The sequence below is a fragment of the Martes martes genome (genome assembly GCF_963455335.1).
Source record: "Martes martes genome assembly, chromosome: 2".
Taxonomy (NCBI): domain Eukaryota; kingdom Metazoa; phylum Chordata; class Mammalia; order Carnivora; family Mustelidae; genus Martes; species Martes martes.
Window position 1 is genome coordinate 168,833,696 of NC_137889.1, and position 20,965 is coordinate 168,854,660.

Consider the following 20,965-nt stretch of genomic DNA (forward strand, 5'->3'; position numbering starts at 1 on the left):
AATGAGGAAAACGAGGCACAAAGCGAATACTTTAAGATCCCAAGTTTAGTAAGTAGTATGATTAGGAGCTGAGCTAAGCTCTTTCCCTTCCCCTAATCCTGGCTCCCAGTCGAGACCAGTAAAGTTGATTTATGTGAAAGGCGAGCATAACACAAGAAGTACTAGAATGTTGGATGAACATCTTACCTTATACTTTCAACCTTCACTTTACATGCAAGTTTTAACTTACAGGTTAAAAATAAAGGATCTGTATTCTTACAAGTGATAGTTTAAATATTTTTGGTCAAACTATTTTACCTCCCTAAGCCTCAGTTTTCTCATTTGTACAGTAGACGTAACAACAACTAACTCACAAGATTGTAGATAGAGTTGACTATACTGAGGTTATATAATGGTTAAATGGTTAGAGTAATTATCTATGGTAAATAACAAGAAATAGTAGCTGATATCATTATCCCGAGGCAATAGGATTTACTGTTTCAGTGAGGGCTTTAGAGAGACCTAGGTTTCAAGACCATGTTACTTTGGAAATCTGTGAAACAGGGATGACAGTTATTCAAACTATTGTCATGGGTTTGGAATGAAATATCTGTATCTGTCGTTTGTCCTCCTTGGTATTCTCTGAGCTTCTTAGAACTGTGGTTTCATCTCTGACATTTATTTGTGGAAATTCTCACTATTATTTCATATAATTCTCCTGTCCCTTTATATATTTCTTCTTCTTCGGGAATTTCTATTACATGTATGGTTTTTGTCGTTGTTTCACAGTCGTTGGATATTCTGTTTGTCTCTTTTTTTTTCTTTCATTTTTAACTTTGTGATTTCTATTGAGATGTCTTCAAGCTCAGGAATTCCTTCCTCAGCCATGCCCATTTACTGATATACCTATCAAAGGTATTCTTCATCTCTGTTACAGTGCTTTGGATCTCTAACATCTCTTTTTGGTTCTTCCTCAGAATTTCCACCTCTCTGCTTACATTGCCCACTGCTCTTATGTAATGTCCTTAACGTATTCATGCCCTTAGCATATTAATGCCCTTAGCATATTCATCCCAGTTTTAAAAAATTTTTGGTCTGCTGGTTCTAACATCCTTGCCATATCTGAGTCTGGTTCTGAAGCTTGCTCTGTTTCCTGAAATTGTCTTTTTGCTTTTTAGTATGTCTTGTCATTTTTTTCATGGTAACTGAACACAGTGTACTGGGTAAAAGGAACTACTACAAATAGGCCTTGAGTAACGTAGTGTAAGGTTTGGGTGAAGGGAGGTATAGTCCTATGATGAGGTCTCAGTATTCAGTGATCTTGTACTTCTGGGCTATGAACTTCACATGCATCCTTCAGTATCCCTCATAACCTCCCCATCCTGGAGAATGGGATGTCTAGAGGTGGCTGGAGTTGGGTATTTCCCTTCCCCCATGTAGAAAGTCAGAGAGAACTGGAGTTGGGCCTTTCCCTCCCCTCCCCAGTCAGTTAGACTCTAATAAAACCCCAGCAGATTAGGTTCTGGTTATATAGTTTCTACCAAGCTCAGACTTTGTTAAGAAGAACAGAATCTCTGGTGTATTTAAAAATGGTTCTTTTTCCCTTCTCCCTGTTGGGAGCAGGGGGAATTTTTCTTAGCTTTCACTGTGACAACCTGCATGAGGTTCATGGAGGTAAAATTCACAAAAGTGTGTGAGTCCCCCTTGACTGGGTCCCCCCAAAGTTTTTAACTCTTAGATCTGTCTACATTAAGTCTCCAGCAATTTGTCAATTATAGTTCAGTTTTCCTTACCAGGCACTGGATCCAGAGGCAGTTTCTGCTCATGGGTTTCTGCTCTGGTAAATTGTGATTCTCTGTATTCACCTGTCAGTCTTCAGTTTCGGGGACAGAGGTCCTCCCTGTGACTTCACTTATCTGATGGATCTAAAAAGAGCTGTTGATTTTTCAGTTTGTTCAGTGTTTTTACTTACTAGGACAGAGTGGCAACTTCCAGCTTCTTACATGCTTGACTGGAAACCAGAAGTCTAGCCCAGTTCTTCATACCAGTATGCCCTCGCTCTACATCAATACTAGATCAGTTTTGATTTGGTGTTAATGTTACACCCATAACTGCCACATGAAATTTTATGTTAACATTAATCATTTGTACCAGATTACTTCTTTGATCAATATTCTATCTAACTTATTTACAATGAAAAGCCATTAAGAGTTCCATAGACACTGTACATTAGAAAGATAGAGAATATACAATTTCCTACTATGATGCAATAAATGAACTGAAGTTAAGCAAATGGCCGAAATTACTTAGTTGCAGACGCCTCTCTGCAAGATTAAGAACAGAGTAAGACTAAACAGTGAAAGCCAGCATTTAGTTAGGGTATCTTAAAGGCTTCTGGTAAAATCTATGCTAAAGATACACATAAACATTCTAATTATATATACTTTCTTGGCCCATTATTATTCATACACCTTCACTTGGATATCTTCTGGCTACAAAATAAATAACCCATTTACTAGAAAAATCTGCAGGTATGTGGAGGTAGGAAGGGTGTGGGAGTTAGGACTGGATGGAGGAGTTGTGGCCACAAGATATCATAATAATGAACCAGTCAAAGTCTCTTTATACAGACGTGCCATAGGGTAAATAGGAAATAATAACATCAATATGGCATTTTTGTTTGTTAAATTTCACTGACGTTGATCTGCAGGCTAGGTGGCACCCGTGTTAAATGGTGCTTCAAGGGTCAGAAAGTTTTCATGTTTCTTGACCTAAAAACTGGTTCTCTAGTAGAGATCCAAAAACTAGAAGACAGGGAGAAATTAAAGAGAAAATCTCTACTTATTATTTCTATATCTGCCCATAGCAATAGTATTATTGTGGGTGCTTTTAGAATTAATATCTGTTGCAATTTAAAATAGGATATTCCTTTTTTTAAAAGATTTTTTAAATTTATTTGAGAGAGAGAAAGAGAGAGCAGGGAGAGGAGCAGAGGGAGAGGGACAAGCAAATTCTGTTCTGAGCATGGAGCCTGATGTGGGGCTCGATCTCATGACCCTGAGATCATAACTTGAGCCGAAACCAAGAATCAGACACTCAGTGGACTGAGACACTCAGGTGCCCCCAAATAGGATATTCCTATGGGATTCGAAAATATCATCATATTATGTCACTGTTTCCACTTACTACTTCAAAATATGTGTGAAATAATGGGAAGGATTTATAATTGTTTGACCCCCCCCTTTTTTTACTTTTATATTAAATTTTGTGGATTATTGTGGTGATCTCTGTAGGAATGTCTCCCCATCATCTTCGCTGAACTCCCTCGTTTGATGCAAGTTAGTCCTAGGGTGGAAGGGGGGTGGAGGTGCACAATGACTTACGTTATCCAACAAATCAGCCCTAAAGGCAACCGTCTAGGCAGTTGTTTGCACCGCCTTGTTCCTCATTCTTGTTTTCCTGCACATGTTTCTAGAGTGCGGTTAACTTAATTAACACTGGCACCACCTTAAGCATCCTGAAAGCTCAGTATAACGAGGGTGAATCCTGGCTGAGATGGAAACATTACGTTTCTTTCTAAGCCCTGTCAGAGACTAAATGGTCAGCAGTGCCTGAGCCCAGTTTGGCTGTGAGGCCACCAGGAAAGGGAAGGTCTGTATTTTTGTGTCAAGGTAACACTCAGATCACGCCCTGCTTTACTATACTTACAGGATTAGCTTTAGTTACAAATGGATCTTTGGACAGTCATCTATGCATTAGAATTTGGGAGATTTATAAAGCCTTTCTGCATGCAATGTGAGACTCTAGTTCTGCAAGACAGCTTTGGCCAAAGCAAGTGACTTTGGTTGAGTACCCACAGTGTGCAAGGAACTCAACTAAGTCATTTCATTTTATTTCAACAGAAGTGCATTATTTTATTTCACTTAAAGCTCACTACACACCTAAGAAGTACATATGATAATGATAGCAAATTTAAGGCACAAACTGAGGCACAAAATGACTCTCAGGAACCAACAATTGACAGAGTGGGGTTTAAGGGCAGACTTCCCCCAGGCCTGCAGGCTCAGGCAGCCTTGTACTAGGGAAAGAAAGAACCAGCTTTAGAGTTAAACACAGTGAGGTTGAACCCTCCATTCACTCTGTCTGAGGTCCCAGCCATGAGACCTCAACCCCTCTTGAACCTTGCTATCCTCGCTGGTCAGAAAGGAAACAGTAAGGGCTCCTTCATTTTCCTCACCGTATTTTTGGCAAAGATAGATGAGATAACCAAGAAGAAAAAGAATTTGTAAGTAACTGTGAAGCAGGATCAATTCTGAGAGTTTCAGACTTGCCTGACAAATGGGTGCTGAGGGTCCACCAGCCTAGAAGATTATTTATATGAAAGTTGAGGTACGTTCTGGCTAAGAAATTAACCTGTGTTTACAGGGTCTGAAATAACTGAGTAAATGCGATATGACCTGACAGAATTCTATTTGCAGGGGTCAGGGTGGATTTGCCTAAAAGCACACATACATATTATATACAGCTCCTTGAACAATGTGGGGGCTAGGGGTGTTGGCCCGGCACAGCTGAGAATCCACATGTAACTTTTGACTCCCTCAGAACTTAACCGCTAATCACTTATTATTGATTAAATGCCTTACTGCTAATATAAACAGTTGATTAACACATATTGTGTATGTTATATGGACTAATACTGTATTCTTACAATGAAGGGAGCTAGGGAAAGGCAAATGTTATTAAGAAAATCATTAGAAAAAGAAAATACATTTAGTGTGCTGTGTTGTATTTATCGAAAAAAAATCCACATATAAGTGGATCCATGCAGTTCAAACTTGAATTGTTCAAGGGGCAACTGTATATTAAGCAAATAAACATATTATATTAAATATGTATATTCTATGTTAAATACACAGCATATTAATATGTATTGAAGCATCAGAAGCTATCAGAATAGAGTGCCAGAGTTATTAGTGAAATCTATTTCTCAGTTCAGCCCCTCAGATACATGATTGTGTCCTAAAGAGAAAGTTTTTAATTTAAAAATGGAAGACCTCTTTCACTAAACTCTGTGACACATCAGGGCACAAACAACATTACTGTCATGTAACATGATGGGTAGGGAGCCACTTTGTTCTTTCCCTCACATTTTACCACAGGCCCTACATACCAGGAGGGTTTAGGGCGGCCACTAGTGGAGAATGACTTCCTGTTGGAAAAACCTAGGAACAAACATGAGCTCCATGTGGAGCCAGTCAGGATGTGTCAGAACTACGGCAGAGCCGCAGAACAAACCCACAGCTGACCACTGGTGCGGGACAAATGTGCTTATATGACACCTCTGAAACAAAAGTGCAGTATGGGTAGAAACCATCGTGGCACACTACATGACACTGCACAGGGAAGCCCCGGGAAGGGAAACTGTTGTGCCCACAAAAGGAGCATGGGTGGCTGCGTTCCCTGGCTGAACACTGAAGGGTACCTAGCAGAACAGTGTGGCGGCCCAGAGGAAAGCCTGTGAGACTGCTCGGAGCACTTGGAGCGGGCTATGCCAGAAGCTAGAGTTTCTGGAGGAGGAGGTGGGCACCAGAGCTAAGTCATCTGTGTGACCTCCGGGAGGTAATTTATGGATTAGCCGTGATTATGAGTACTGTCTTTCTACAGTGTTAGGTATGTAAGAAGCAAGCTGAATTTCACTTTGGTCCTGGTATTAGAAATCTTTGTCATGTTTTGGACAAAGATAGTTCTTTCATTTTTCTGTGCACTTGGTAGGATCCATTTGGGATATAAGTTGATAACTGGTGTAGGTCCTAAATGATGTTTCTCTAGCCACCATACTTCAATATTGGAGTTACCCAGTTGGCTTGGTGTCAATATGGCCTTGTCTGAGGCCAAGTGAATCAAGCTGTGAGCTTTTTTTTTTTTTTTTAAATTTTATTTATTTATGAGCGAGCGAGAGAGAGAGACAGGCTCCCTGGTGAGCACAGAGCCTGATGCGGGACTCGATCCCAGGACCCTGGGATCATGACTTGAGCCAAAGGCAGATGCTTAACCAACTGAGCCACCCAGGTGCCTGGTTTATTTATTTATTTAATTTTATTTCATTATTATTTTTTTTAATCAAGCTGTGAGCTTAGTTTTTTTTTTTTTTTCCTTTTATTTCAGATTAATTTGCTTGAACCCTAAGGTTTGAGAACTACTGCTTTACTTTCTCATTGAGTAGAAAATAAAACCCCCTTGCTGAGAGAGTGGCAGTTAGGAGCAAGGTATGGGTCTTGCAAAGAGTAGTAAAGTTTTGAACTATCCACTGAAGGGAAAGGGAGAAGAATCTTCAGGGATACACAAAAACATTGCAGAGCAGCCCGGTCCCCGCTGAAACTGCAGACCTCAAATTTATGATGATAACAATCCTTATGCATATTCATAGAGCGTCCTCATGTCTATGACATATTTATTGAGGTATGGTGTGGCAACTGTTTGGTAAATATAAGTACTGATATAAAAGAAGATACAGAAAAGAATATAATAGTTTCTATGAGCAGCAAGTCCATAAAGAGGTATTAAAAATGATTAAAGAAGACAATTGAGGTGATGTAAAATTTATTCAGTACATCATGAAGTAGATAGTGTCAGAGAACTACAAAAATGTGGTGTGGGGGGGGTGCCTGGGTGGCTCCTTGCATTCAGCCTCTGCCTTCAGCTCAGGTCATGGTCTCAAAGTCCTGGGATCGAGCCCCACATCGGGCTCTCTGCTCAGCAGGGAGCCTGCTTCCCCTCCTCTCTCTGCCTGCCTCTCTACCTACTTGTGATCTCACTATCTGTGTCAAATAAATAAATAAAAGCTTAAAAAATTGGGGTGGGGGTTGCCTGGGTGGCTCAGTGGGTTAGGGCCTCTGCCTTCGGCTCAGGTCATGATCTCAGGGTCCTGGGATCGAGCCCTGCATCGGGCTCTCTGCTCAGCGGAGAGCCTGCTTCCCCTCTGTCTCTGCCTGCTGCTCTGCCTACTTGTGATCTCTCTCTGTGTGTCAAATAAATAAATAAAATCTTAAAAAAAACATTGGGGTGGAAGGAAAGAAGTGTTTATAGGATGACTAAAGAACAAGAAAGAGACAAATGGAAAACATCTGATTGGCTGTGGTCACGTAGTCGCTCTTGTTCGAAGTGAAAGGCCCAAGGTTGGCTTGGCCTTTGGGGACTGGCTGGCTGAATATACTGGATTTCTGCTCAGCAGAGCATTTACAGGGACACAAAAATTAATTAAGTTTTGGTTTTCTGACCTTGCACCCTGGGCAGAAGCACCTCCATCATGGCCTAAAGATTTATTTAAAAAGAGGCGCAGGGATGCCTGGGTGGCTCAGTTGGTTGAATGTCTACCTTTGGCTCAGATCATGATTCCAGGGTCCTGGGATTGAGCCCCGCATTGGGTTCCCTGCTCAGTGGGAAACTTGCATCTCCCTCTGTCTGCTGCTCCCCGTTTTGGTGTTTCCTCTCGCCCCCTGTCTCTCCCTATCAAACAAACAATCTTAAAATTTTTGCATAAAAAATAAAAAGTAAACAAAGGCACAGTCATGTCTTGAAAGGGGCCTCCACATGCCGAGCTCTGGTTGACAGCTGGGTCTCCATTCTGCTGCTGCTTCTCTGCTCACATCGATACTATAGTTCTGGGGTAGCAGGAAAAAGGCAGCCCTTGGTCATCACCAAACCATCAGGCCAGACCAAACTATCAGACCTGCTTGAGTCTAAGGAAAATTTCGAGCAATCCCTGCTTCCAATCATCAGCAAGATGCAGGAGGACATTCCACTTTGCTCTCACGTGCCAGCAAGAGCTCATATGCAGAATAGGAGCCCGCTGTGGAAAACAGACAGTCTGCTCATCCACATAAGAACCACGTGAAGGCCTCGAAGAAAGCACCCTGGATCGTTTTTAGAATCCAGAAGACAGAGTGCAGGAGTGACCAAATAATGCAAAGAAGGCCAACGAGAAGGCCAAAGAGATTCTACAGATGGCAGTGAGGCATTGATTAACCTCGTCTAGGAGATAGAGAAAAGCAAATAAGTCATCTTGGAGGATCAGAAGTTTCCAGCCAGTGGTTTCTGGTCAAGTGATGGAGATCGACGGACACCACAGAGAAGCGGGAACTGGAGAGCCTTTTGTGTTTTCTTCCTCTTTCTCTCCTTTTTCTCCTCTTTGTCTACATGTTATCCTCACTTATACTATGGTTCTATAATGGTTGGTCTGTGGTTGATGACTTCAGTATGAATTTTGATTGTTAAATGACAAAAGAAGGTAACTTTTTTTTGTCTTTTTTGTCTTTTTTGTCTTTTTTGAAAACGCTCTCGCACAAGAGAATGAAGGCTCGATTGTAAACTCTGGCAGGAGTTGGCCTTGGTTTCTCGACTTCGGTTATTTCTATTTTATTTTATTTTTTTAAAGATTTTATTTATTTATTTGACAGACAGAGATCACAAGTAGGCAGAGAGGCAGGCAGAGAGAGAGGAGGAAGCAGGCTCCCCGCAGAGCAGAGTGCTCGATGTGGGGCTCGATCCCAGGCCCTGGGATCATGACCTGAGCTGAAGACAGAGGCTTTAACCCACTGAGCCACCCAGGTGCCCCTAGACTTTGGTTATTTCTAAATGTCGAGGTGCTTTGCCCTTTCTTGTGTGACTGGATAACTCCCCCAGAACTTTGGGTCTAGATGTGACTCGTAAGACTCAGAATTGGGTTTCTCCATCTCTGGAGGTGCTGAAGGAGCTACATTACTGCTAGAAGACAGCCCCACGCAGCGAGTGCTAACAAAGCTGAACGAGGGACCAGACATGAGCTGGGGATGTGAACGGGGCTGATGGGGCTAGGATGGATGAATCGGAAGGAGCAGAGAATGGTACTGCCTATATTTTGAGACTTTAATTTCTGGGTGAGGCCAAAGGAGGAGAGATATGTTTTGTCCAAAATTTGTATTTCATGTGACACATTAACTGACATAACCATTTGGTCCATTTGCTTGGACAACCTAACTCGGCTTTATTTGACATGGAACCTAGAACAGAAGACAAGATCTTCATATTCTATACAGATTGACGGAATCCCCTGATGTATTTCAGGGATTCTGGACATAGGATGAAAGAGGTATTTACAAAGGCTGTTGAGGATTGGGGAAGAAAAGTGAGGACTGTCTACTTTGGACCCTACACTGAACAGGGAATAGGTATCTTCAAGGTACTGTGAGTAGTCCAAGCTTAAGTTCATTTACGTAGCAGAACTGATAAGTATTTGGGGTCAAAACCTTACTAGGAAGGGAAAGAAGGTTGCCATGTTAACAAAGCTATTCATTTGCTTGAAAAAGGAGGATACATTAGAGTGCTGAAAGCCAAACTGAGGAAAGAAAACAGGCATATATGAATGGCATTAGCAACAACACAAGACAACATTATGTTGAAAGATAAATTGAGTGATAGTTCCTAATTCCTAAATATGAAAGCAGGGACTAGAGCAGTTGATAAAAGAAGTGAAATATGATGACTGCCTTAAAAATATGGTAGGATTTGTAGGAGGAGATCATTCACATTAAGAGAAGATATCATCATATAAACAGTTTATACTACCCTATGTATGCAATGCCATTTCTAGCACTGTAAAGAATTAATATAGGAACAAGATTTTTTTTGGCTCTCAAAGACATTCCAATCTAATAACTAGAGCCAACACTGATCATAGCAGGTTCTTAGAGTGGTGAAAAGCATAATGAAGGGAAACTTTTGAAGGTGCCTTGGGAAATAATGTTGAGTAAAATAATAAATATGCTCAAATCCTGTTTTTTTTTTGGGGGGGTTGCACAAAAAAGGTCAAGATGCCACATATATGAGCTCAACTAAAAACTGGTTTGCTTGGTTTTAAGAATTCAGTAACAGGGTTGCATTTAGGCAACATGGAAAGGATAATAATTGAAGGAGTCTTAACAACAGTGGCCTATAAAACTCAAGACACAATACCATTTCAGGTGTGAATGGCTTTCTTTGCTTCCAATTTTTTTTTTTAAACCAGTTTTAACTTAATGAGACCTGCACTGCATGTAGCAGTATAAATAAGACACAGCTGTATATATCTGAATTACTTATCATTTTATACTGATGCCTTTGTGAGGCTAATGGTGAAGGGAAAGCTGCTACTTACACCCCACTACACTCTTTTACAGGGTGGATGTGTTTTATAGAGAGGTTGGGAGCGAGGTTTAGATTTTGCCAACAATCTCCCTGAGTAATGACATTTTGAACATGGCATTTAAGAAATTGTATTCAGCAAAATAAAATACACACTATTAATATAAAAGCAGGCAATCTTAGAATAGAGAACATTCCTTTACCAAATAGTAGAAGCTGAGAAGAGGCAACAGAATGATACCTTTGGATTAGAACAGGGAAGAGAGGAAAGTAGGACACAATTAGAGTCAGGGCCACCAAGGAGGCACCCAGGAAGCCAAACATCCCACTGGGAATCTGGGACTCTGTGGGAGGGACATAGGACAAGCAGAGGCTTCCCTGTTCTTCCTGGAGCTGACCTTGAGGACTAGTGAGATTTGAAAGGTGATGTGCAAGGCAAAAATAGTGCAGACAAAAATCATGTGCAAAAAAAAAGGGAAGAAAAAGGAGGGAAGGGGAGCACTCAACATCCCTGATGAAGAGGCCAAGTGGGAGACCAGCATAGTGCCTTCAAGTCTAAAAGTCTAAGAGTCAGAGATTTCCATGCTGCTCCAACCCACTACTTCTGTGGTTGGGTGTCAGAAGAACTGGGCTTGAATTTTCATGTATGTGAAAAAGTGCATATCCTTAAACACTAGAATCATACTCTATGAGACATTTCTGAAGAAAGAAGGACTGATGGGGGAAATTATTTATACAAAAAAAGAAACACAGTGTCTTTTGTCTCAAGCTCAATCCAGGCCATGTGCCCTTTGATGGGAAAGACAGACTCTCCTTCACTTGCATATATTTCTCTCTCTCTCTCTTTTTTTGCAAGGTTTAAGCACATAGTTGATTTTTTAATAATTACGTGTATTTACTTTGCAATTCCACAATATTAATATACTTGAATGTTTGTTGTTCTTATTTTAGTTCCTAGTTTCCCCTCATTAAAACCTCTTAATGGAAAATTTATAAACATGTTTATGTGATGTCTATGACAGGAATACCTACAGAGTATGACATTCTGTTTTAGCTTAGGCTGAAATCTCCCTATGAACCACCAGTGTGTTATGTGTTAGGGTAACACACTCAGATTATCCTTGTATCATTGTTGTGAAGCAAGCATTTTAAAAAGACTTTTTATTTTGAAAAGTATTGAAGCTTGTGCGAGGACTGTCTTTGATCAGGCACTTGGCAATTCGATAGCTTAGAGAGGAAAATATACAAATGTCAGAAAAATTTCACCTCTTATCTTAAATGGTAAAGGCATTTGCCCTTGAGAAATTCTTATAGGAGTGAGGCATTTATAGCTAATGACTTTTTCACAATAAAAATTGGTGTCATTAAATATTGTATGAATACATTGTCATTAAAAATTAACTTTGAAGGATGCCTGGGTGGCTCAGTCCTTAAGCATCTCTCTTTAGCTCAGGTCATGATCCCTAGGTCCTGGGATTGAGTCCGGCATCAGTTCCCTGCTCAGTGGGGTGCCTGCTTCTCTCTCTGCCTGCCGCTCTCCCTGCTTGTGTTCCCTCTCTCGCTGTCTCTCTTTCTGTCAAATAAATAAATAAAATCTTTAAAAAAATTAACTTTGAGGAGCACCAGGGTGTCTCAGTGGGTTAAGTGTCTGCCTTCAGCTCAGGTCATGATCTTGGGGTTCTAGATTGAGTTCCATGTCAGGCTCCCTGCTCAGTGGGGAGTCTCCCTCTCCCTCTCCCCCTGCCTCCCCATTGGGTGCTTTCTCTCTCTCTCTCCTCAAATAAATAAATAAAATGTTTTAAAAAATTAACTTTGATTACCAGTCTTAATTTTCTGAAATCCTGTATGGATCCTAATATATTAGTTCATATGCTTTTATGTGTGTATTATTTTGACCATCTGGATAATATTAATGAGAAATACTAGCTCCTCAACAACTTTATTGTTCATACCAGTACCTTAAGTAGGATGACTGAATGCATGAATGCATTCAGTGCATGCATGCAAAATTATTTCCACTGTAAATTACTACTGTAGCATTTTCCGTCACAAGTGCATGTGCATATGTGTAAATCTATGTCAAGTTTCATAGGCAACCTTTTAAAAACCTACCTGAAATTTGGAAAATTATCTGTAGAAGGTATTTTTTTCCTTCAGTATTATCTGTATTTTCCAAAAATTGCCAAAAATTAAGAGGTATTTAAACTTACTCTATGAAAAAAAAAAAAAAAGGTTTTTTTTGAAATAATTATGGATTCCTAGGAAGTTGGAAAATAGAGTACAGAGAGGTCTGAGGTACCCTTTACCACATTCTCCTTAGTGGTTACATTTTATATAACTATACCACAACATCAAAACCAAAAAGCTGACATGGATACAATGTGTGTATATAGTTCTAGGCCATTTTATTATATGTGTAGATTGTGTAACCTTTGCATTCAAGATACAGAACTATTTTATCACCACAAAGATCTCCCTTGTGCCACTTGCTTAAATTGCTATTTCTCTCTCTCTCCCTCTCTCTCTTTTTTGTGAGGTTTAAGCACATAGTTGATTTTTTATCATTTTATCATTTTATACTGATTTATTTACATGATCCTTTACGGTCATCTCCCAGCATCCATAACTCCTGGCAATTTCTAATCTATTCTCCATCTCTATAATTCTGTAATTCCAAGAATGTGATATAGATGGAATCATAGAATATGTGACCTTTTAAGACTGGAGTTTCTCACTCAACCATTGGGGAGAGGCCCATGCAAATTGTTGCTTGTATCAGTGATCGGTCCCTTTTATTACTGAAGAGCACCCCATAGTGTGGATGTCCCATAGTTTGTTTAACCATTCACCACTGCAGGAATTTTGAATTGTTTCCAGTTTGGGGCTGTTACAAACAAAGCTGTTATGAACATTTGTATACAGGTTTTTGAGATTTTTTCTTTCAATAAATCGCATTTCAGAGCTGAGACCAGAGAGATAAATAAATTGTAATAAATAAAGTAATGATTATATATTTGAATACTCTTGATAAAATATTGGTTTTAAAATAATATCTGCACAAAAACATGATTATTTTTGGCATGATGTATGCACATTGACTCACTCTTTCATTCTTGAAAATTATTGTTAGAGAACTTAGGACTCGTGCTGAGTGCTGGGAAAAGTTGCCTTCCCCATCAGGGCTTTTATAAAATAGTGCCTTTGCTGCATACAGGTAGGTTGCTCTATGTTCGTTGGTTTTCACAGTTTCAAATTTTAGCTGGAAAACATTTATTCCGAGTTAACGTGACTGCTATGCTGATATTTAAGTGTGTAGTCTTAAATTTAAATTCACTGAAAGATTTGGGTTAATATATTTTGCCTTATCTTAGGAAAGCAATTGCCAAGCATGCATGCACAAATATACAATCTACTTTTGCAAGGTGTGCAATTCAGTACTTCTTTCAAATAGGGGTGAGGTTCAGATGGATTTTTACTTGTAGCCTGTTCACAAATTAATGAATTCTTCTGCTTTTTCTGTGTCCTTTTTCTCCCATAGCATAAAAAATTGATCAACCGTCCACAGAGTACCAAAACAATTTCTACTGATCCTGTAGGTAAGAAATATTTGCTCAGTCCTCCTTACAGGGGCACTATTTTTCCTTTTATATTTTATACTATGTGAATTGTGTAAAAAAGGGTGGAGAAAGTGACTTTGCAATTAACAAATAATTATACTCATCAGCCTAATAAATGAGTTTTCCTTTGGAAATCATACACATATAAACCAAAATATTCTCAAATGTGGGTGTAATTAAAATTGTTAAACTCTCTAAGAAATATGAACCCTGCTAAAAAAAAAAAAGAAAAGAAAAAAAGAAATATGAACCCTGCTAAGATAACAGTAATTGCTTGGTTTGGTAAATAAACAACTACAGTTTATTCTGAAATGTTGACAATTAATTCATGGATCAAAGTGTGGTCACTTCAAGTCTACATTCGAGGCCAATAGATTTTAAATAGAGGTATGTTGGTATGAAATCACAAAAAAAGAAACATTTAATAGTTGATTGTGGGTATACATAATTCAATTATATAACAATGATGTGGACTTCAAGGTAGAATTTGACATTTTTTTAAAGATTTTATTTATTTATTTGAGAGAGAGAGATCACAAGTAGGGAGAGAGACAGGCAGAGAGAGAGGGAGGAAGCAGGCTTCCTGCCAAGCAGAGAGCCCGATGCAGGGCTCGATTCCAGGACCCTGGGCTCATGACCTGAGCCAAAGGCAGAGGCTTTAACCCACTGAGCCACCCAGGTGCCCCAGAATTTGACATTTTTATTCTATTTTAGCCTTTGAAACAATCATTTCATAATGTTAATGGTCACTAAATAATTTATTGGTCTTCAAATAATTTATTATTTGATCTTGGTCTTCAAAAGATGCCAGTGAGTCTGCTTTGACTACGGTGCCGGGCCACCACTCACAGACGGCATAGCGTTTCATTCAGGGGTTACCTGTATGGATTGTATGTGCGGGCTTTACCCGATTACATTAAATGTGAGGAGGGGCATAAACCTTAGCGTTATACACCATCTCAGAGACAATAAAAACCATTTTCAAACAAAAAGCAGGTGATGTAGAAAAACTAAATTAAACCTACCAAAGCCCAAACCGAGAAAACCCAGCAAAGCAAATCTGAAACAACAACAACAACAACAAAACAGCAGTAGTGGGACACCTGGGTGGCTCAGTTGGTTCCGTGTTTGACTTCAGCTCAGGTCATGATGTCGGGGTCCTGGGATGGAGCCGGCATCAGCTCCCTTCTTGGTGCGGGGGATGGGGGGGAGTGGGTGTGTGTGAGGGGGTCTGCTTCTCCCTCTCCCTTCGCCCCTCCCCTTGTTTCTGCTCACTCTGTTTTTCTCTCAAATACATAAATAAAATCTTGAGCAGCAGCAACAACAGCAACAAAAACCAAAAAGGAAAACAAAACCCAGCAGTCATAGATGAAAACCTGGCAAGTTTTGTAGGGTTGCTACCTCTTGAAGAATTTGATGTCTAAAGAAAAGCACTCTCTTTGCCATTGCCAACAACCGGCGGAGAGCACGAGAGTGCAATGGTCTTCCCTGTGTATAGAGGAAGTCCTAGGTTGTGACCGTGTGGGGTCTCTCACAACCAAGCTGCTGCAGGAGGAAGGGTGGTAGGTGAGGTCAGAGCAGGACAAAACTGTGAGAAGTTTTAAATGCCATGTGAGGACATTCAGACAGTAGGAGGAGTCTCTATGAAACTTATTAACAAGGAATGGGTACAATCAGATGAGACTTTAAAAACTGTTAATTATATGGAGGACCGAAGTGGGTCACAACTAGCAGGGATAGGAGTTAAAGTCCTGGTTCACAATACTCCAGAAAAGGGAGGCGGGGCATGACTGAGATTGTCAGTGAGGCTGGCAAGGAGGGGAAGTATCTGAGGTAGGTTTAGAGTTAGGACATGGGTGTGGGGGATAAGAAATAAACATTGAGAAATTTGAATAATATGACGTGTTTCAGCTTACTCAGCGGAGTGGTCACATTCACTAAGAAGTGCATAGGGTGAAGGAAGAATCTAGTTAGAAAAAGGGCAAAGTTGGTTTTGACTTTAGAAACCTGTAGCTTGGATTGGCTGTGATATATACCGGTACAGAAAATTAGGAGATGAATATTGCAAATGCCCTCCAAGACTTAGGGAGACAAAGCCAAAGATAAAGGTATAGCTGAGCTGAGATATTTCTTTTCTTTTCTTTTCTTTTTTAAAAGATTTTATTTATGTGAGAGAGGGCGAGCACAAGTGGGGGTGGGGAGAAGGGTAGAAGGAAAGGGAGAAGCAGACTCCCCACTGAGCAGGGAGTCCAACACAGGACTTGATCCCAGGACCCTGAGATTATGACCTGAACGAATTCATTGAGGGGAGAGGACAGATCAAAAAGAGGCCTGAGAAAGGAAGTAGTAATTCATCAGAATCAGGAGGAAGAGCGTCAGCAAAGGGGAAAGAGAGGGAGGAGGAGAACCAGGACAGGCCATCGAACCCAGGGGAAGGAGTGAAATGCTTTCTGGAAATCAGAGAAGCTACAGACTGAGGGTCGTTAGCTCTGAGTCATAATTAGGAGGGTACTAGGAAGATCAGAAAGAGGATTCCACAGGGTTATAACAGACAGCACATAACCCGTAAAGCAAGGGCTTGAGGAGTGAGCTGAAATGATGAACTTGTGGCACTGAGTTTACATTAGGCATAAAAACATTTTATGGTTAAAGGGAAGATGGAGAAAGCCTGGTAGCTTGAAACAGTAGCAGAAGCAAGGAAAGGGGAGGCTTGAAGCATGGGAAGAACTGTGTGGTAAGGAGGAGACTGAAGGAACAGGTGTGAAGGGAAATTACTTGGTGAAGAACACTGTAGGGAATGGAATCTGGCAAACGTGGAGGAGTGAGATTTTATAAGATGGTGATATCGAAATGAAAATGAGCTTTAAGAGAACTCAGGTCAGATGACTTTGGGTGAATGAGGAGAAACAGACATTGGCTGAGTGAAACAGAAGGTGAGTGGGATTTGGGCTTAAGGATGCTGGAAAAGTTTTTGGTCATTGGTGGGAAAATTTTAAATTGCATTTAGGAAAAATATTTTTTTTAATGGATGGGTTCACTGCTATAAAAGCTTCACTGGTATACAGAACACAGGGTTAGTTGATGACATTTGGCATAGTTTCATAACCGTGGAGATCTCAGTAGTTGAATGCAGGGTGAGTAAAGCAGGATTGACAATTGATAAATTAGTAACAATGAAAACTGAAATGGACAACAGATTCCAAGATGGCTGCAAGGCAGTCGCTGATGTACATAGCTGATTATGGGGAACAGCACGAGCTTCTGATAGTAAGAGGTATGCAAGACTCAGTAGACATGAGTGATGGGCATCCAAGGACTCGCTGTGTCAGTGACAGGGTCAAGAATCATGACGGGGGGGCACCTGGGTGGCTCAGTGGGTTAAAGCCTCTGCTTTCGGCTCAGGTCATGATCCCAGGGTCCTGGGATCGAGCCCAACATCGGGCTCTCTGCTCAGCGGGGAGCCTGTTTCCTTCTCTCTCTCTCTCTCTCTCTCTGCCTGCCTCTCTGCCTACTTGTGATCTCTGTCAGGTAAATAAATAAAATCTTAAAAAAAAAAAAGAAAAAAAAAGAATCGTGACAGGGGCAGCGCTGTGGAAGTTTAGGAAATGGTGGTCAGCAGTAATATTGAGAAACTGATCCCTTGGAGGGAGATGAAACATGAGTATTGGGCGTGAAAGTCTGTTTCTTATGTGGAATCACAGCACAGGTTGACAAGATGTGGTCAGATGTGTGACTGACAACCGTGTGGTCAGATGTGTGACTGGGTATCAACAGGGTTACTGATGCTGCTGTCAGCCAATGGCAAGAGATAGATGATGTGGATGGGGAGAGGAAGGCCTCCTCATACAGCATGAGCCTATAGTGCACGATGGAAGCAGAATGCTGATTTGAAGAATGAAGAGAGAGGATGTGTGGACTCCATTTCCTGAGTAGCTTTCCTAGAAAAGTGGTATGATTCACAAATTCATGTGCAATTTCTGTGACTGGGTAGGTAGAAGGAATCGTGGAATCAAAGATGGCAGATGCAGAATTCTTGCCCCATCAGATTAGGCAAGAGTTAGCTGAGAGTGGTGTAGGCTGGAGCAGAGAGGCAGGGGGATGGGAGGCTCAGGGGCTTGACTGAGAGTGATGGCTCAGAGTTACACAATGAAAAAGAAACATTAACAACCAAACAACAGAAAAATGGCATCATGAGTTTAGGTGGTAGACACGAGTCATAGGATAAGGGAAGAGGTATACTGAAATACAGGATGTATTCAAAGGAGATGTTTGTGGCTGTAAATGGTCCAGAGGCCAGGGGAAATGTTTTGGTCTAAAGGACTTTCCACAGAACTGCTCTTTGGGTTGAATCTTGGTGAGTTTATGTGTGCATATATTTGGGGCTGGTGGTGAGAGCATTATGTAGTTGCTGTTACAATTTATGCATCAGATTAGTACTAATTAAGAAAAAAACATTTGAACCCAGGAGTCTCCTTTAACATAGTGCTACTCAAAGTATGGTTGGGGACCCCAGTGTTAGCATCATCTCAGAGTTTGTTTAAATGCCCAATTTTACCCCTACCCTAGTTTTACTTAATTGGACTACCTGGGGAAGAGTGTAAAATTCATTTTCACGAACCCTCCTGGATCTCAGGGGAGTTAAAAATCTGAGAAGCATTTCTCATCTTTGTTAATCAGTCGTTCCCTCAGGGCGAAGACCCCAGAAATGCCAGGGATCCAAAGGTTTTCACTTGTCCACTGGGGGTGGTTCCAGATCTTTCCACGGTTCAGAGGCCAAAGCAGAGAGCCCTCAGATTTCCCGGGAGCAGGTGTGGAGGGTGAGATCAGCACTGCCCCCCGGGAAAGAGTCCTGATGCCGCGTGTTCTGCGTGTGCCGGCAGGTGCCCTGTGGGATAACCTGCTGCACTGGCTGGCCGAGGAGCTCTCGGAAGAAAACGCCACGCGTCTCTCCTCGTCCCTCCCCGTTCGCCGCAGCACCGTTGAGCTCATCAGACTGAAGAGCCCTGGTGATCTCACAGAACAGATCCATGAGCTTCTTTGTTTCTGGAAAAAGTCACTCCCCAAATCCACCGATAAAGTTCGCCTTCTGGCTCGTCACCTCCGCCACATCGGCAGGAGGGATCTCGCCGAAGAGCTCAAATTCAAGTGGGAACAGAAGGTGTTCACGGAGCCCCAGCAGTGGTTGGACACGGCGGAGTAATGCCAGCTCGTTCTTTCTTTTGCCCTAGAGAAGGGCCATAGCTGGTTTGAAGGAGGTTTCAGTCAACATCTTACTAGCGAGTTTCCAAGTCAAGTTGCTTGAACTGAGTCTTTGATGGATGTGCTATTTGAGACAGTGGAAAAGCACTAATCAGATCATAAAAAGCATTTTCGGGTTTGAGGGCTCCTTCGTGATTCAGAGATGTACCTTCTGCAAGACTTACTGTCTTGAGTTCAGCCAAGTTTAATAGCATCTGTAATAGAGTTTACTGTGTTTCCATTTTAATGCAGAGGTTGTTTTCTAAGTGGGAAGGGAAGAGATGATATACAAAATCCCTTTTTTTTTTAAATTGTTATCTACATAAAAGCAAACCAGTTATGCAGGACTCCAAGCAAGTAATTCACGTTATGCATATACTGTGGAACCCGCAGTTAACAATACAAAATAAATTGAGTTGCAGAGACCTGATGCTGATGATAGTAAATCAGTAAGGAAACAAATAAGCTTGAAATAAATTAAAAATAAAGTAACATCGGCCATTTGCTGCCACAAAATTTTCTTTTATTAAAAAAAAAGGATCTTGGGGTAGGGAAAAATCTCATATTTTATTATTAGTGAAATGAGGCAGTGCAGAGAAAGTGAAGTACCAGTGAAAGGATTTAGGGCGTTTTAACGTAGGAAAACAACTTAGTCTTAAATCGGTTTTCATAGAAACCTTATTATATAAGCCCTATGTGTTCATCAGTAAAAAAAAAATGTAAAAAACACACAACTGAAAGAAAAAAAGTAATAATTACTTAAAGCCCCTCCATCATTGATAATCCCTGTTAATGTCTAGCGTGTAAGCTTTGAGACTTCAGCTTTAGCTAAAACAATGTGATATGAATGGGTTATTATATTCGTATTACCATTTCACTAAGGCGATGCCTCACGGCCTTGGCTTGTCAGCATCAGTGGTATTAATTTTGATTACTGAATACCAGAAATTAATGAAATCACATGAAAAATTAAACACTCATGTGGCTCTGAATTTCAAAGACAAGGTTTCCTTCTACAAATTAACCAAGGTCTTAGATATCTATTTGGCTACATATTGAAAAAAGAGGATTCCAATTTTCAAATATATTCCTATTAAGACACATTTTGGTCATCAAGATATGTATTACTTTTACATGTTTCTAGAAAGGTACAATATTTTTCATGTGCTCTTGGAATGAAGAAAACAGACTGAAATGTTCATTGTTTTTCTGAATACAAAGTAGCAGAAAAGTAGAGTTGTTTATCGCCTGGAATGAGCCAGACACTTTACCTTTAGCCCTTTACAAGCATGAACTGATTGAATCCTCCTGACTGCTCTGTGAGGTAGTACACTGTCCCAACTTACAGGAGATGAAAGGAGATTCCAAAGATTGCCTTGCCTAAGGTCATAAGTGAGTGACGTAGCCAGGATCCTTGTTCCAACTCCCAAGATTACTATTATGAACATTTTGGAGTATTTTCTTCCAGTTTTTCTTTTTTTTCCTAGAAGGAAATGTTTCTATTGCTATGTGTATAGATGCATAAAAATACACTCACCTATGTGCTCATACACACAAACATACTATCTTTAAATCACCTTACACATACTGCCACACTCATGCACCTCCTTGCTCAAGCACGTCTGCTCACACCGTCCATGCCTTCGTCTCCCCCACACCCAGGCGCTACCGCTCATATGTACACATACCCTCCGACACACCTCTCAGAAACACCCGTGAACACATCTAACTATCCCTCACACGTACACAGTCTTATGTCCATCCGTATATCCTCATGTGCATGCGTACATGGTCACAAACACACGTCTTAGCACACAGCCCACTCTTACCTCTCATACACACTTACAATCACCCCTCCATATATGTTCACTCACATACATACTCCACAGACATGCACACACATAAATAAAATACACATATTACCTGTACACTTTTGCAAATACCTGTTCTTCTCACACATGAATCCACTCACA

The 20,965-nt window shown here is 40.7% G+C and overlaps 1 protein-coding gene across 1 annotated transcript in view; it reads left to right on the plus strand.

Annotated features, from left to right (window-relative positions):
* Nucleotides 1-19,700, plus strand: part of DTHD1 (death domain containing 1) — a gene marked incomplete at its 5' end in the record, with an annotated part of 66,661 nt that extends 46,961 nt beyond the window's left edge. The window contains 2 exons of the mRNA XM_080795459.1: nt 13,676-13,733; nt 18,635-19,700. Of these exons, the coding sequence (XP_080651585.1) occupies nt 13,676-13,733; nt 18,635-18,954 (378 nt within the window). The 3' untranslated portion in view covers nt 18,955-19,700. The remainder of the gene's footprint in view (nt 1-13,675; nt 13,734-18,634) is intronic.
* Nucleotides 19,701-20,965: the final 1,265 nt, after the last annotated feature.